This window comes from Cyanistes caeruleus, chromosome 11, assembly GCF_971803275.1.
Source record: "Cyanistes caeruleus chromosome 11, bCyaCae1.hap1.1, whole genome shotgun sequence".
Lineage (NCBI taxonomy): Eukaryota > Metazoa > Chordata > Aves > Passeriformes > Paridae > Cyanistes > Cyanistes caeruleus.
The window spans coordinates 22,725,060-22,743,276 of NC_141711.1; the positions used below are offsets into that span (position 1 = coordinate 22,725,060).

The 18,217-nt window shown below is 42.9% G+C and overlaps 1 protein-coding gene across 16 annotated transcripts in view; it reads left to right on the plus strand.

The window, feature by feature from the left end:
• Positions 1 to 18,217, plus strand: part of IQSEC1 (IQ motif and Sec7 domain ArfGEF 1) — a 291,038-nt gene that overhangs the window by 40,068 nt on the left and 232,753 nt on the right. For 12 of the 16 annotated variants that reach the window (XM_086846616.1, XM_086846623.1, XM_086846647.1 and 9 more), the window contains one exon: positions 17,310 to 17,339. The exons of the other annotated variants lie outside the window; for them this stretch is intronic. In XM_086846616.1, the coding sequence (XP_086702742.1) occupies positions 17,310 to 17,339 (30 nt within the window). The remainder of the gene's footprint in view (positions 1 to 17,309; positions 17,340 to 18,217) is intronic. 16 annotated transcript variants of the gene reach the window in all.

Genomic DNA, 18,217 nt, shown 5'->3' on the forward strand with positions numbered 1-18,217 from the left:
TCCAGATCTGTTGATTTTGATGAATCTGATTCTGGCATCACTCTTAGATATCCAGAGGTATTTCTCACTTCTGGCTTCTCACTTTCCTGTGCTTTGAGCTGATGGCAGCAGTTGTTGTTCACCTGAACAGGCATTTTGAGCTCAGCCATCAGCACAGGGAATGTGCCTCCTAGTACCTGCTGTTAAATACCAGCTGGAAGTGCTGGATCCCACCCTCAGCAGCCCTGGCACTGGTTGTGGTGGGGCCTTTGCCCATCAGCTCCTGCTGTGACGCAGGTGCTGCAGTGAGGGGAGGCACCTGGACATCTTTCCTTGGATTAAACACACAAGACAGGAGCTGAGCACCTGAGCTTCTCCCCAGGGCGCCCAAATCTCCTCCTGCTGCAGGGCAGGACTCATGGCTGGTGATGGAAGGGGTGACTTGGCTCAGCAGCTGCACCTGTCATGGGTTTGGCCAGCTTTGTATAATTGATAAGCAAAGACTTCTCACAGGGTGCAAGCAGCCTGTGGTAGCATCTGTCACCCGTGGATCCTGCACCTGCCGAAGCCAAGGTGTTCTGGCAGCCTGGACCAGGAGTCTGACAGGAGAGCCAGGGCCTGATGTGCATTTGGGGGAGATGTAATGACAGGAGCATAAAGAGATAAAGCTGCTCAATGGGGGAATTTCTCCATGTTCTGAATGTCTCTTCCAGCAGGGGAATGTCTAATCTGGCTCCTGATGGGAACCAGGACTGGCTGCTCCAGGGAGCTGCTCACAGGCATCATTCAGCTTTGTGTGTCAGATTTGCTACATGAAAATTTGTTCTAGATTGCCTGATCTCCTTTACCCACCTCAACTTGTACAAGTTAAAGCAACTGCCTTCTGAATATAGAATATTTTGACTCTTACCTGCATTGTACAACTCCAGGTTATTAAGAATGATCTCTGCATCACCAGACTCTTAACAATTTAAGTACTATGTAAAAAAATGTCATGAACCTCTGGAAAATGGGATATTAACATTTCCCTTATTGTAGGTGTGGAGATTGATAAATGGTGTTTCTGTATACTTGTTTCATATCAAGATCACTTTTATCCTTTAGTTCCAACTGTCTTGTATTTAAAATTATTTTAAAAGAACTATGTTTAGTACTTAGAGCTATTAGCAATGATCTACTTTCTCATTATTTTACTGTTTCTGCTGTTTACCAGCCTTTTTCTGCTGGTTTGATGGCTTTGGCACTTGCTTGGGGAATGAGATGTGGGACGGAGAACATTTCTGGTCCCCACGGAGTTGAGAGTAACCCTCCCAACACCAGGAATGTCCCCAGCAGCGCTGCACATGGGCTGGGTGTTGTCCCCTCAGTGGAGCCAGCCCAGAGTAATTTCGTGGCATTTTACAAAGGTTCTGCTAAATCCTCTCAGTGCAGGTTCCAGCTAGAGATGGGCTTGGAATGAACCCAGGTGCTGACCTTTCCTGAATTTGAAAATGTGAATTTGAGGGCTCAGTTTTTGGGCTTGTGTGAGAATGAGTCCGATGTGAGCTCACTTCTTCCAGTGCAGTTACAATAAAGAATATTGCACTATTGGAATCTTGTCTGAAACTGTCCCAAATAAGCTGATGATCTGAGGTGTACTCTCTGGAACAAGCTTCCTTGAGGAAGCTCCTGGTAATATATTCAAATATATGCTGGGTTCTTTCTCAAGTGGTGATTTTAGCTCCAAGTGCCCAGAAGAAGAGGTTTCCTTTCCTCCTGAAGGAACAGGCTTTCATCAGCTTTGTGCTGGCACAGGTGGTGGTCTCGTGACACAGAAATCCTCTCACTTTTATTTCAGCAGGATGGTTTGCCCTGTAGAATACTCGATTAAAATTGAAAGTGATTTTACTGCCACATTATTTTTCCTGAGCTTTGAGTAAATAACTGTTCCCATCAAACCCCACTGCCAGCCCAATCTAAAGCTCCATTTTGAGCAGGAATGAGGAGAATGTGGTGTCCCCCAGAGCACTTAAGCTCACAAACACCCCAGTGGTGTGTAGCACATCCAGGTGGTATTTTTTTGTGCTCAGTGTTTTCACACCAAAGTTATTCACAGGACAAAAATCATGAGAGTTTTTGGCTGTGCTACTTGCCATGTTTTTCTGGAGGCAGTTGCCTTGGGGCATGTGCTGAGCAGGAATTTTTTGCAGTGTTTTCTCAAGACTTTTGTGTCACATTTCCAGTGAACAGTTTGGATTGTTCCTCTCTGGTTTGCATCCCTGGTCTGCTGCCATGTGAGCAGGTGTGGGAGCAGAAATCCACAGGATGGAATGGTCACAGTGGTCTGGTGACAGCCAAAGATGATGCACAAACCAGCATTTAAAGAGTGAGGTGCAGCTGGCTGGGATCCAAATCTGTTTCCAAACTGCACAGAAAACTGTGGCTCGACAATGCCTTGCGAGTGGGAAAAGGGAATGGGATGAGAAAGGAACAGAAATGAGTTTAAGAGGCGATATTTGCCACAGTCTTTGAGACTGTCATTTCTGTAAATTGTAGAATAATGCATATTTTTGCTGTCCTTTGACCTTATACACATAATTCAGCTGCTCTGTGGGTTATAATGAACTAGCTGAGAGTAAACTCCGCACTGGGGAATGGAGAAGTGTGTGCAGTGCAGCTTATATAATTCCTGTACATTAGATATTGAAAGTCTTTCTCTTAACTGAGGGGCAGATTTCTGTGGAAGCGTCTTTACTAATGCTTTTACCTAATGACATAATTTGAATTATCCCCGATATCTTCAATGTCTATCAGTATCCAAGTACTGAATTTTCTTCTTCAAGTCTTCACTTCTGCAGACATGGCTGCAGAAAAGCAAAACTGACTGAGCGGTCTCTGGAAACATCTGGAGCAAAACATCCTGGCTTTGGTATCTTTTGGAAGGGTCTCAGCTGGAAAAGTGTCCCTGAATATTCCTGTGTTGTTTGTGCAAACTGATGGGATCCTGAGCTGGGATCCAGCTTGTCCTGGCAACATCCACCTTGCATGAATTCCACAGGGAAAATATATTTAAGCTCAATTGTTTTCATAATAAGAGAATATGTGAATTTTTATTTAGAATTTGGAGACCAGAAAGGAAGAAGTATGACTTAACCCCTTCCACACCCCCCTGAAGTCCTGGCAGGGCTTTGGTTTTGTAGCTACAGGGAAACCTGCAGGCCCTGCTGCCTCTGCAGTGTTCTTTTTGTGATTTTCTTCTCTAAACCCTCTGTAGTGGTTTTAATGTGGCACTTGAACAGCAGACAGATGATAAATACAAAAAAGCATTGAGATGGATGAAAATCACTGGCTAGATACTCATTTGTTCAGATTTTTGTTTGTATAGATGCAAAAAAAAAAAATGAACCTTTAGATACTGGAAATTTAAGATCAACACTTGACAGAATATCTTGTCTCTTTCTTTAAAATGAATTTTATAGTATTATTGACTACCTGACAAACAGTGATGAATGCAATCCCTTTGCTGCTTTCTCTTCAGGGTAAAGGCAATTAAGCACTATTATATGTTAGAATTTAACATTGGTCTGTGTGGGGATTCATTTGCGCACATTGAAATGAAAGCAGAAACGATCAACAAACATCAGTGTAATGATGTGTTCTAACCTTGATAAGGAAATTATGCCTTGTCTCTAATGGGCTGTGAGAATTTGATATTTGCCTATGAATGATATTACTCAGAGGATGTGAAAGCAGTGAGAGGATCTCCTCACACATCCTCAGCCATCACCTGCAGCTTTGAATTAACATACAAGGTACAAACAAAAGTGTTTCAAGTCTTTTACAAGCTTAATTTTTAAGTTTAAATGTCAAGAATGAAATCATCCAACTTAATAATATTGTGGGTGTAACAAGGCATCTTTCATAAAGAACACAGAAAGCAAGCTCTCAAACTGTGCAATTCCCATTCTGTGGAAGTAACAAAAAGAGTGCATCCTGTTTTTTTCAGGTGTTTACAGGAACCTACCACAGCCTTTCCATTTGATGGAAATACTTGGAGCAAGTGTTGGAAGCAGGTAAAGAAATTAATGATGGAGATTCTTGGAACTGAATTGGAGTTGGAATAACTTCGAATTGCTTTGGAAATGCTAAAACTTTGTAAAGGGGGTGTTAAGGAATGGAATATTTCTACTGAACTCATTGGGACATATTTGAAAATTCACCAGTATTTTTTTATAAGCTTCTATTGGAATGGTCTCATCTCTGTACAGATTTTGAGTCAAGTCACTAAACATAAGCTAGGCTCAGGAACGACTTTCTCAAGGTCCATCAGTCCATTTAAAAATCCCAGTTTCAGTGAATACTTGCTGTTCTCTTCTCCCTGAGACTGAACTGTGTGTACCTGCTGGTAAACCTGACCTGGAGAATGGGGCAGACTTTTCTGTACTGAGACCATCCCTTGATGTTTGTTCAGGTGAAGGTTTCTGCTGTTTTGGCTTTTCAAATTGCTGTCATCATTTGAGAAATCAGGATAAAATTACTACAGTGCTTCAAATTTCTGCAATTTCCTCCAGCAGTTAGTAGTGATGTCAGTCTAATTTTCCCAGTTTAGAGTTATATTTAGTGAAATGATAAAAGCAACCTGTGTTAGAATGTTTGGCCATGGGTGAAAAAGTGGAGACAAAATCTTCCCACTCTGTGAACAATTTTTGTACCATATTACTTCATAAAATTTTTAGTGGAGTCTCCTCTTTGTCTTAGTCTGAATTATCTAAAACTGGGTATGTCCTGAGAAGTTGAATGTATCTGTAATGGTGCCAGTTCATTCAATTTACAGCCAATCATTATTCTCTTAGAACCCAAAACAGGGTCTGATTTCATCCAGTAGCTGCCTTTTAACCTTCCACTAATTATCAAGAGAGGAGATGGGCAGGGTCAATGTTTCCACGTGGAAATTTCCATGTATAATATCCCAAACATATGTGTCTCTGTTTCAGGTTTGCAAACTCCAGGACATCACTAATGGGCAGGTTCCTAACTCGTCAGTACAGCTCAAATAATTGTAACAATGAGGATGCAGCAGAAAAAGCTTCAGTTGCCCCAGGAAAGACCAAGTGCTTTCAGCAGAACTGGTACATTCTGTGCTGATGTTGCCATGGGGATCACCATGTCCTTGCTGCTGCTGTGAGCAAGAGCACCAGTGAGGTTTAAGTTAAAATTGCTGGTTTTGTCTAGGAATTGCACCTCTTGATGATGGTCTAACTTTTATGTCCTTATAATGAGCAGGGCAGGCTGCGAACACACAGAAATACCCTGTCCCCTGCCCACTCCCCACCTCTGCACCCGAGTTTGCTGTCATTTCATGGGTGGCTGCCAAGCCCTGAGGAGAGGGTGCTTACCTGAGGAAGGAATTGTCATGAAGGTGCTGCACTGGGGTCGGTGTGGAACTGCAGAGGTGTTTCTGAGTAATTTGTACAGCACAAACTTTGTACAGGTTGCAAGCACAGAGATATTTCCAAGCACAATGTGCTTGTCCTGCTGGCTCTGCTGTCCTTGGTCTCTGGTCAGCAGGGATCCAATGCCACCTTTGCAAGATCCAGGCTGGAGCTCTGGAGTCATTATCCACAAGAGCTGCCTTCCATGGGGAGAGATTTGTTTGGGAACTTGTTGCTTCAGGTAGCAGTGATCCATCAAAATCACTTCACAATCTAAAGTGACTGTTCAAGTGAGGACAGTTCATTTATTGTGAAAGAAAAGGAATCTTAAATTTCAATATCTATGTAAAGAAGCCTCTGGAGTATCATCAATGTTTGATCTCTGAGCTCAGCTGTTTCCATGAGTGGAATGTTATTGCTTTTGTAATGTCAGAGTACTATAAAAATAGGCTCTTGATGGATGAGCATCCAAAAGGATGCTCTTCCACCAGCTCTACACCTATTGAATATGAACTTGTGTTGGTTTACAGAGTTGAAGGTGTTAAATTTCTTACACAGTCTAAGTGCTAACCCCTGAGCAGGCAAAGCTTGTTTAAGCAATTAATATATTGAGCCAGATAAATGTTATCATAATTTCATTTACTTGTGCCAGTACCACTCATTTAGTGTTGTTTAAATCTTTCTGGCAGCTCAAGAAGGGCTAAACATAAATTCATTTGTTTATAAACTTCATTGACAACTGGCAAACAAATGCACGTAGTGTTTATTTGAACAGAAGGCACAAAGCCAGCTGAATGCTCCCTGTGAATGTGGCCAAAACATGCTGTTATATGGCTAAGGTTGGTTCTACACCTGCTTTTTTCCCTCCCAGCCCTGTTTTCTCATGACACTGTGCTCTTATTGAAGTAGAGGTGTTAGTTTGCAGCGTGAGCAGCACCTGTTTTGTGCTAATGGGGCTAAGTACAGAGCAAAGAGAGACTAAAAAGTGGCAGCGGGGGAACTGTTAATCCCTGTGGCTGGAAATCCAGGGCAAAGATCCAGAGCCCTTGGGTGCGTGTCCATAAATCAAAGGGAAGGGGGTTGCACGTGCTGGACAAATTCAGCAGTGTTCCAGAGGTCACCTGGACTTTCTGGCAGGGGAGCAGTGAGTATCTTCACGTTATTCCAGCCCAAGGACAGGAGGAGGTGAAGGAAGATAATGAAGAGGACAAATGACATCAGCTCTGATATCTCCAGTTGTGAGATACTGGGATTTGGGTGTCCTGGAGCTGCAGAGCTCTGGAATGAGCAGATGCTTCTTGTAAGAAGGGGAAATGCTGAAACAAAATGTCTTGGCAGTAAAAATAATTCCGAAAAGGTTGCTGTGGGAATAGCCTGACTTGCTGCAGGAACTGGGCTTCTGTACCTCTCTCTCTGAGGGATAGATGGAAAAGTTCCTGCACAAACTTACAGCTGACTCTGTGTTCCCTGCTCAGTTCTGCCCTCTGCTCACTGGGCCAGGGGAACAAGCAAGGCTCCAAGTCACTCTCTTAGTGGGAACCATGGCTTGGATCCTCTCAGGTTGGTGTAGTTGTGGTGGAGCAGGTGGGGCAAAATGCAATGAATCAGTTTGATGAGATAATGGTAAATGAAACCACAGAATCCCAGACTGGTTGGTGTGGAAGGACCTTAAAGATCATCCAGTACCACCCCTGACATGGGCACCTCCCACAATCCCAGGATGCTCCAAGCCCCGTCCAACCTTGCTTGGACACTCTCAGGGGTGGAGCAGCCATCCTGGGGAACCTGGTGTTTTGCTTTTTTTTTTAATAGGTGGAGTGTGAAAGATTATGAAGTGGGTTTGAGCAGAGAGAACTCACCTCAAAGGCACAGAACTGTGAATGTTTTCTTGCTAGTGGCAAATGGAGATGGACAGGATCTGCTTTTACTTAAGGTGGTTATGCTACCAAAGACCAAGAGTGAATTATATTACTATGAACAGTGACACAAAAATTTATATTTTGCAGTGGTCTGAGGATTAAAAAACAAACCCAGACAAACAAAACACCAAAACCCCTCATTGAACAGCAAAACCTCTGAAGACTCATTGGTTGTGTCCCGGTCATTGTGACCTGCTGGAAAGTGCTTTGACCTGAAGGGCAAAAATAAGATGTGGCAATGTCAAGATGCAATTGAAAACACCAAACTGTGAATTGACAGAAAACCAGGTAGAGCTGATAGTGCAGGGATCGCTCAAGGATGTTTGAGTAATACTTATGGGGGATAAAGAAGGTATTTGAAGTAAAACTTCCAAAAGCTGAATGGATTAGTGGTTAAAACTCTTCCTGAAAGTTGTGATGGTACTGAAGCTTGTGTTTGGAGACTGATTTTAAGAAAGGAAAAAATCCACTCCACAAACCATGTTAAACACTGCCTCTCCCCACTAAGCCCCCTAAAAACATAATCAAATAAACTTCACTGAAACAAATCCCACAAAGCAAACAAAAAACCCCCACCAAGCCCTTCTAATGCATTTTTCAGAAGTGAAGAACTGGGCTGTGTTGCTCCATTCAGCACCAACATAATTTCAAAAACCTGTAACCTCCATATTCTCAAAGGAAGGACATTTTCCATGAGGGTGGCTCTGCCAGTAACCATTGCAGGTTGTGGGACAGATGGAAGCTGACTAATAGCAAGGAAACCATTAGCTGTAAGTACAGCCATTATAATTGAAACTGAGGCCTCCAGGCATCCAGAGAGAAGTCAAGAATACTGACTATGGGATTGTCTGGATGTTTTTGTACCTTCTGCATGCAGACTTAATAGTTGCAAATTACAGTGCTTCTACAGATTTAACTGAGAGTTGAAATAAAACAAGTTGAAGACTTAAATTCCATTCTTTATGCAATCTGTCTGGTGAGTTATAGCAGTAAAATACACACTTGGTTTTGTCTTAATCTTTTCAGGTTTTCTAATTTGGTCTTAATTGGAGGAGTTACATCAATGACAGCAGAACTTATGTGGCATTTGGAATTCACAAAGTGGCTCAGGCTGTCTTCAGGAGCAGATGACCACAGTCATCAAAGTGACTGGACTTAAACATCCTTTAGGAAGAACCTGAGAAGGTGGGGGGGCCCTGGCACAAATGTCCAGAGCAGCTGTGGTTGCCCCATGGTCCCCTGGCAGTGTCACAGGCCAGGCTGGAAGGGGCTTGGAGCAGCCTGGGACAGTGGAAGGAGTTCCCTGCCCATGGCAAGGGTGGCACTGGAGGAGCTTTAAAATGCTGTCCCACCCAAACCATTCTGGAATTCTGTGATGTACCAGAAATGATCTGTGGAGTCCAGCAGCTCCTGCCCTGAGTGGTGACAGGGCTCTTCCCAGTGCAGCTCACAGCAGGTCACTGAGGACAGGTTTTGTGACTCCAAGTGTTTCAGGTTCTCTTCATGTTTGGTGCCATCCTGAGCACTGCCAGTGCAGGCAGTGAGGTTAATCCTGAGGTGGAGTTTGTTGAGTCTTTAATAGTTTTCTTACATCTTTTTGTTCAATTTAGTTTGTTCTCTAGAAGCACCATAATTTTTTTATAAAAAATACCTTTTATTTTAATGGCAAACCACTCAGACTTTTCATAATCTTGTGTGTGGAATTAAAGAGCAGATGCTTCTGGAAACATGACTTTGGGTTTAGTTTGCCCTGAAAATTTCATCCATAAAGTTCCTCAGTTTAAATCATATAGGGAGGTTTCTGGAGCTAGGTTTTGTAATTAGTGTTGGGTCAGTGGATGAATTCCTGGGGTGGAGGGTTGATGGCAGCTGTCCCCCATCAATGTCACTGTTTGTTCTTTCACCTTATGGAATAAATATAGATCTTGACTTATATGAAAGATAAGGGGAGAGCTGTAAGGGTCCCCAAACTGGAGAATTAAGGACATAAATTTCATGTGCAGAAAATGTCTCATTCTTGCTGGAGGCTCTGGGCCTCTAACTCTCTGATCCCACATATGTCCAAAGTGCATTTTGACACCACCACTCTGCAGGCAGAGGATTTTATTAAGGAACATAGAAATACTCAATATAAATGGAAGATGAAACTTGATTCAATATTTTTCTAAATGTTTGTAACTGATGATTACATGTTGAGAGGCTGAATTGATGATAAAGTGTTCTGCTGTGTCTTCATAGTCTGAGAACAATTTAGCTGCTGCTGGAAACAGGAAGGATCTCTAAAAGGGACCATAATTGGAGCCATGATTGTTGAAAAGCCACACTCACAGCCTCACTTTTTCTAAATGTAAGATAAAAGGATGAGCTTCTTGTTTAAACTCCAGTTTTAGAGAGATTTTTCTTTCTTTGTAAGGCCTTACCTGGAAATGGAAAGAGATCTGAAATAATCCTGTCCTGTGGCTTTCCACTTCTGCTCACCCATAATTTAAGCTGAAATAATGCCTTCTGTATTCAATAATCCACATTCAGTACAGGTGATTGCCACAGGCTGCTTAATACTGCCATGTCCTTCTGCAGAAAATAGGTGGTGACAAGAATGTTGGAGAGAGATTACCAATGTGTAATTAGATATTAAAAATTTGCTGTGCAGCTCTTCAGTACTTCTGGGGTTAAACTGCAGTTCTCTCCTTCAGCTGTTAAAAACCCACTCCACACCTCAGCTAATGAACTGAACTAGAAAGGCACATTTAAAGGAATTTTGGTTGTGAAGTTGCTTGTTCCTGAGTTGGGGTAGAAACAGACAAAGCTGCAGGTCAAAGGTACAGAAATAACTGGATTGGAAAGTTTCTGCTGCAGGGGAAAATTAGGAATTGACTCATTTGTAAAATGATAAATGTAATAAGAATTAGGTGTTTTTTGAACAGAATGGAGGCAGCCTTTCAGCTTTCTGAAATATATTTTTCTTAAAAGCTGTTGCAAATTATAAATAATTGAAGGGTAAGGAGCAAGGAAAAGAAGTTAAATGGTTTTAAGACCTCATAAACCAAGGATATTTTACTCATATTTTACCACTTGAGATTCAAGTCTTCATTCTGGTGCTGACTTTAAGATCACCCCTCACTTGTCAAAGTGAAATATTTGCTTCCCTTCCATATGGCTCTTTGGCAGTGCTCTTACTTAGATCATCAGTTGGCTGCTCTGTGCAGCCTAATGGCTTCATCTTGTGAGACAGGAGTTGGTGAGAGGCAGGCAGGCTGCAGGGATGTGTTATCCTGGGGCCTTCTACTTCTCCAGACCCTTCACGCCCCAAACTCCCCACGTGCTGCAGGAGGGGAATGGAGAACCCTGGCGAGCAAAGCTTTCTCCTGTGGGTTCTGCTTGCCTGTGTTTCCATCCCATGGAACCAGTGGGTTCCCATCAATGGAATCCCATTGATCACAATCCTGTTTTCTGTGCCTCTTAGTGCACATGAAGGGATTGTGCTCAGGACAGAGCAAGGCAGAGCTGGCCAGAGTTGCTGAGTGTTGTAACACATGCCAGGCCCCTCGGGGGCATAGGGCAGAGCAGCTGCTGGGCTCTGATACTTCCAGAAGTGACATCAAACACTCTAGACAGAAGAAAACTGCATCTCAGCTTTGGGCTGCCCCAGGAGTGTCAGGGCAATGGCACATCCTTTCCCTGGCCAGGTCACAGGGATAGTGGCATTCCTCTGGTTAGACACAAGCAGCACCACTCGGGTGCTGAGTTCCCCAACGTGTTTAGCTGCTGATGTTGACTGCTCTGCTCTGGAAGGCAGTTCCAGGCTGCCCAGGTGGTGCTGGGAGGCAGTACCTGCTGGCCTGTCTGTGTTGTCTGCTGGGGGAAGCTGCTCCTGCTCCCACTGAGTGTACAGATGGCCCCAAAACCTTGATGGGAAGCACAGGCTGCCTGGTTTGGAGCCTGGCCATTGCTCCAAACTATTTTCAGGCATCAAGAAAGCCCAGGTTACTAAAAAACCGATGCTGGCTGCAGAAGGTGAGGGTGGGGAGGGCTGTGTTCCACCCAAGCCAGCCTGGAGCATATGGCACAGAGCGGTGGCTGGGCAGGGACATCCGGCCAGGCTTCTCCAAATGTCTCCACAGAGATCTCTGAGAGTTTGGAAGGGACATTTCTTGGATAGTAGTGGCTCTAAACAGTCCAGGAATGGATGTAACAAGCTTGTTAAGGAGACCATATGCCAGAAGCTGCATTTCCATGTTATTTATCATAGGATCACAGGATGGTTCAAGTTGGAAGGGACCACTGGAGGTCATTCAGGCCAACCTCCCTGCTCAAGCAGGGCTCCCTAGAGCTCAGGAGTGTGTCCAGATGGCCAGGCTGGAGTAGAGAAGACAGTGAGTTATCTGTGGGAGATAAGTGTCTGCTGCCTCTCGTGGGCTGAGGCGTATCTGCTTGGGCTTAACACGACAAAAATGGAATCTATGCAAGTGGCTCTTTTCAGTGTTCCTGTCCATGCTCACTGTTAGAATTCACTTTAAAGGTTAAAAAAAAAAAAAAAAAAGGCTATTTTCCCATGGTGGCCTGTGTGTAACAACTTTGTAAGGACTAAAGATCTTCTGGTAGTTACTGCCATATGAGCACTGCATTCCCAGAGCTGGGATAGGAGTATTCTGCTGAGGCTGGAGGTGCTCTGCACAAACAGGAGTGTACACAACCTGCACAGAGTAAATCTGTATCAAAAAAGGGTATCTACAATATTAACTGTCACTTAAGATGGCTAAAAAGTCATTTTCTTTAATGGGAGTTGGAGAAAATAAGGACAAAAAGAATGTGATTAATGATGTTGTGGGTGAAGTACTGTGCTGTCTCATTGAACATGGTTAATTAATGTTTGTAGGTCTAAAATTCAGACAATTTAGCTAACTGATTCTTTTTAAGCAGTCAGCCTTGTGTTGTGCTTTAACCCAGAGCTCACACCACACCCTCCTCCATAGCCCAGCAGAGCTCCTAGCCCCACGTGGGTGCTCCTGGAGAGAGTGGCCATACCTGGGAATTGTCTGGTTTTGGGGGAAGCATTTCTGGCAGTACTTGGTGGTTATCCACAGCACCCAGCAGGAACTGGGCACATCCTGTCTGCCTTTTGTTTCAAAATTGTGCCTGAAAATGCTTCCTACAGAAGTGACCTTGGATTTTGCAGCAGGCGATTCACAGGTTTAGCTCACATTAACTACTCTGCATGGTGCCATTCCACGTGGGAGGTGCTGTCCTTGCAAGCTGGAGCTGCCACAAGATCATGGTCCAAGTAGCAGCCCAAATTTAGCTGTAGGTATTGCTGATGGGACTTTTAAAACTTACCCTGTTTGGGGCTTGATTGAAACTTCTTTTTCAGCTTGGTGGTGGGAAGTTACACCTAAGCTCTTGCTGCTCTTTGCACTCAGAATGTATTTATGGCTTATTTTGAGGGTGGGAGCAGTGGACTGGTGCCCAGTGAGCTGAAGTGTGTGGAACATTGAGACAAATGAACCAGAAGGCTTTCAATACATTCATCATGACATCAAACCACTTTTTAAAAACATGGAATATGATCAGAGTACAGTTTTTCTGTATCTTGGAGTTGCCAAGAGTCCTGGGGCCTTAGTGTGAGGTTGGTACCATTATAGCTTAGTTAGAATTTTGTGGGAGGCTGTGATGAGTTTGTTTGTGTTGATGTAAAGGTGTTCATCCTGTTGTGCATAATGATGGAATCTTGCTGAAGGGGCTTAATTAGCGATGAAATTCATAATTGTTCTCATCCTGAAACTCCCTTGTTAAAATGCTACTAACTGGGCAGCTCTTATTAGGTTTTTTACTGCTTGTTTCAAGTCTTCAGCCCAGTAGAATCTCTTAACTCCACCTAATACACAAAGCCTTGCTGGCCACACCAGATTTTGGGAAGGAAAATTGCCACTGCCTGTGCCTGTTGATGTAGGCTTGGATCAGCCTGGTCTGGGAGGTGACCCTGCCCATGGCAGGGGTGAAATGAGATGGGCTCTACAGTCCCTTCTAACTCAAATAATTCCCAGTTTGTACATTGCTGGCAGCGCTCTGGTGCTGATCCAGACCCTTTAAGCATAGGTATATGGGCAGGACAGTGTGTCTGAGATGGGGAGGTTTTATTCCAACTCAACTCCATGCCGTTCCTGAGGCTGCTCTTCCCTGACCCCTGGGAGGAAAGTGTTACTCTCCTTGGCAGTGCTTTGCACATCTGCTGGGATCCACAGGGCGGTGGAACAGCATTCACACCCAGCAGGCTTGAATAAAAATCCTGGAAAGGTCTAGTAGCCTTTAGATGGGGTTGGAGGTTTCCTGGCAACATCTGCCACAGTTTGAAATGCTGCTCAGAACATTCACCTACAGGAACCTCACACTGTTCCCTGTTCCTCATATGAGGAGTGTAATTTCTGTAGCCATCAATGAATTCTCTCTCCCTTGTGTGTAATCTGTTCCTCTGCTTTCCAGATGCTGAAAGTTTTAATACACTACAAAAGAACAGCCTGTGCCAGGTGCAGTTTTGGTTTTGAGGCACGTTCTGTGCTCAAAGCAAGGCTTAATCAAATGCATTGATCCTTGTATTGCTGTGTAAAGATTCAGTTCAATCTTTTTCTTTTGTAAAAAATGCAATTAGAATGTTCTTTAATAAGTGGTTACTGTATACTCTGAGTCTCCTACAATAACATCAGTTCTTGTGGCTTGTGAGAAGATGCATTTCAGATGGAGTCTGATTATTCAGTGGATGTTTGACATGTTGTTAGAAACCTTGGCTTTTCCCCAGTTCTTTTTATTCTGATGGAAGTGACAGCTCCAAGGAGGTGAAATCTGAGTGGGATTCTTATCACAGGGGTGGCTCTGTGAACTATTTAGAGCCCTGTCCACTTGTGGGTTCTTGCAGAAAGGTTTCATTTCTGCTTTTGGCTGGTTTTGTACCACATTTTGCACTCCCAAACATGAATACTAGACAAATAGTTTTAAAACTGGTAAAACTACTTGCTGTGTAATTTTACAGGATATTGACATAACTCACTGTCAACATAAAGTATCTGCTCAGCTAGGAATTGTTGCAGGGGTAGTTGTGTATCTCAGTCCATATGATCACTTTGATGGTTCTAAGCAGTGTTTAATTTGGAAAATTATTACTTTAATAAGCAAGAGGAAAGCAGGTCCTAAAGCTGCCTTTGGAAGTAGCTTTACCTTGTGCTGTTCCACTTCCAAGAACAGTTTTAGGTGTAAACAACGAATCAAATGCCACAGGGCTTTCATGTTGTTTATTATGGCTCTTGGAGGGAATAACAAGAATTGAGAATTTCCTGCTGGTGTGAGCAAAAGATCTTTGGAATGAGGAAAAGCCGCTGAAGGAGCTCTGGTGCTGCTGGGTATTTGAGGTCTTGCTGTCACCTCAGTGTACAGGAGACCTGGGAATGGGAACCTCTAGCTTTCCCAGTCTGAAGGGCTTTTCCATTGTGTGCTTTTCCCAGTGTTTCCTTTGAAAGTCTGTTATTCCTGTAAATGGTTCCCAATTTTTAGGAGCTGATACCTACCACCAAGGATGGTTTGTTGGAAAATTGCTAACCAGGTAAGCGACTGGAAGCCAAGATAGTTGGTTTGTTATTCTCCTGCATGGGGTTTCTATAGTGGAGACAAAGATAAATCATTTTGGTAGGGTGAGTGGAGCTGTTTTCTGAAATATCCATGTTTTGGATATGGACAGACAGGCAGTGATGGCAGCACTTAGTTAATCTCAAACAAAAATCATTCAGGATTTTAATAGTCACTTTAGTTTGCAGTCTCCTGTAAATCTCAAGTACTGTTTTTTTTTGTTTTTCTTTACATTTGGGTTTTGGTTCAAGGTTTGTTATGATGGTACCTCTTCCTCCTGGCCTCTGCTTGCAATGAAATTACAATAATTCCTCCTGGTAGGAAAGTAATTTCTGCTTCTCTTATCTATAACATTCTCAAAAAGGATGTGTTTCACTGTATTCCTACTGAGAATGAAATTCATGGGGTCAGGAAGAAGACAAACTTGTACTTCAGTAGGAGTGTAATATTGTAATATTTAATTCTACTTAAAATGAAATACTGGAAACCATCCAGGGCTGAGAGGAGAAATCTTGGAGAACATTGCTTGACATTTATCCCATCAGTGATGCAACTCAGTTATCTAAATGGAATCTGTGCTGTTCCAAGTACTACAGCAAAAAAGATATTCTGTGTATTCTGTGTGATTCTGTGTATTGTGGGCTGGTTTTTTTTTCCCCCTTTAAGGTCTACCTTGAAATAAATAATGCAAGATACAGCCAGAAGCCTTTTCACCTTTCTCCTTGTCTCAGCAGTGCCAGTATCATTCCCTTTGTCTGGGTCAAAAGGGAAAGAAACTATTGCAGAGCCCAGCCCGTGCTTCCCGTGCCAGCAGAAACATTAAGTATCGATCCCCAATCCTGCCTTTTAAAGAATGCTTTGTCTCAAACTACAGGCAGTAGGTTCTTTCAGTGCTGTGTTCATTCAGCCCTGCTCATCAATTACTCATTCCCTGAGCAAAATTGACCAGCTCTGAACAACTCTTTGGCATTTACTAGAGTGAATGTTACTCTTGAAAATGCAAATTTAGCAGCTGCAAAATTTCCCAGCTTTTCTGGGAATCCTGAAAATAAAGAAGGGGTGGTGGGCCTGCTTTGCCTGTTTGCTGCTCTGGAATTGGATGTGATCTGCTGGAGATTACCTGCGCTCACTGAAAATACTTCCATGGATTCTAGTGAGAGATGTGTTGCAAGAAGGGTGGTTTGGGGTGGCTGGTGCCACTTCCAGTGACATCAGAATGCTTTGAGCACTTGGAGTCATTTTCCCTATTGGATGAGTTTGTTATTCCAGCCCAGAGGAAAGGCAGGAAATTAAGACATTAATGAGGCAGTTGTCTTTTGTGTTTGAGAACTTGGAAGCACAAGTAATTACATGAACATCTTTCCCAGTGTAAGGTGTGTGCTCTGCCAGATGGAATTTGCTGAAAGCTGAGTGCGGGAAGGTGGCACTTCAACACTGGATTCATTAATTTTTTTCGTTACTCCAGGGGGTGCAGGGCTGAGCTCAGCTCCATTGGACTTCTCTATTTAGAAAACTGCTTTGAAGTTGTTGTGTCTGTTAAACAACTGTGTTTGTACCTATTCTTTAGTTCCTAAAGAACTCCCTTGTCTTTGAGGAGGCAGATTTGGGAATGAGGGAGGAAAGGAACTGGGCAAATGATTCTATGTTTACTTCTGGATTTTTATTTGGTCATGAAATTTGAATGTTATGTTCCCATTTCTCCTTGGAGATGAAATTCTTTTCAGTGTGGATGGTCCTGAATTAAATTTCTTTACTTAAAAAAATGCTGGGGAAAGAAGAGAGGCTTTGCTCCATGTTTGATTGATGAAATTATCTCACCTTAAATCTGCCCCTCTGTAACTTACTACATCTTATCCCTTCTTTTTGCATATTTCTAAAATTCAGAAAAGCATGAGGTTTTAAAATTACCTTTATTTGCCAACCTGGGCCCTTTCTGAGTGTCTGATAAAGCTGAGTGTTGGATTCCAGACCTATTGGCCTGTGACCTTTTCAGCTAAAGTGTGAAGAAGAGATGAAGACAAAAATTAAAATGTATAAAATAATCTGATTCTAGAATAGCATGGGTGTTGCTTTCCACTTGTAAGGATGGAAAATAAATCTCTGCATATTTGAGGAAGATCATTATTGAGGGTTCAGAGGGTGTCACGTGTTTTAATATTGCAATTATTGACTTTAGCTGTTTAACTGGGTTTTAACTTCTAATAAATTTCCTCCAAACCTAGGTAGACATGTTTCTTTTCTAAGTGTCTTATTAGCAGAAAAAGTACAAAAGCCCTAGAGACACACTCACTGAAGTACAGAGGGAGAGAATGCTAGAGAAGGTACATGGCTTTTGAATTATAGATGCTGGAAATAATTGTGTCCTAAGTATTTGTGCATTACTTTACAGGTATGAAGGTGACAGCTCAAGAAGCCTCAGGTATGTGTACATCATCTTGATGTTCTTCTTTAAGAAAATATTTTAAAAGCATTAAATAGAAATAGATTTATTTTTTTTAGGTGTGGGCATTACTGGTTGTGCTTAGCATGCCATTGATATTTTGACTAAAAGCTCTTCTCTCTTGGATAAGTTACTGAATGATTCTATCTCCAGTGTGGTTTGAGAGTGAGGGATTAGTTTGGGTCATTACAAAAGATTTATGGTTAGTTCCTGGTGCTCCCAATCAAAGTTCCTGCTCGATAGCCCTGTGCTCTGGGGAAGCTGTCTGCCAGCTGCCTGCTGGTTTTGGGGCAGCATCTGTGTTGGGGGGGAAGTCCATGGATTTGTTCTGGCTTTCTTAGCAGTCTCCTCTTTTTCACCTGTCTTGAGCCTTCATTGGCTCATTATTACACTGCTCTTTATACACTTGGAGGGTTCAGATAATGTGCAGAATTTCATGTAATTATCTGGTACTTTACTTCCAGCTTACTCACTGGGTGTTTTATACTCAGGGGTGTATACCTCTCTGCAAACGTGGCTGAGTCGAGCTTGTAGAGCTTGTAAAAGTGCTCTCAACAGGACTGAGATGTGAAAATTCCATCCTTGAATCTGAAAGTGGTCCATATTCATTAGAGCATTGCCATTAAGCAGATGCCTTGATTGAGGACTGCCTTCAGCAGTGTGACTATTGATCAGTGATAAGGTTCATAATATTGACTGTGGCTGCATCATAATACCCTGCAGTAGGTTTTGGGGACTGTCAGGATGTTGCATCTTAAGACATTGTGTTTATTGTAAAACCCCAAAGCAAAGACAGGACCTTCCCTTGCAGAATTAAAATCTAGTTCATACCCACAGGTGTGCAGACTATCCCCAAG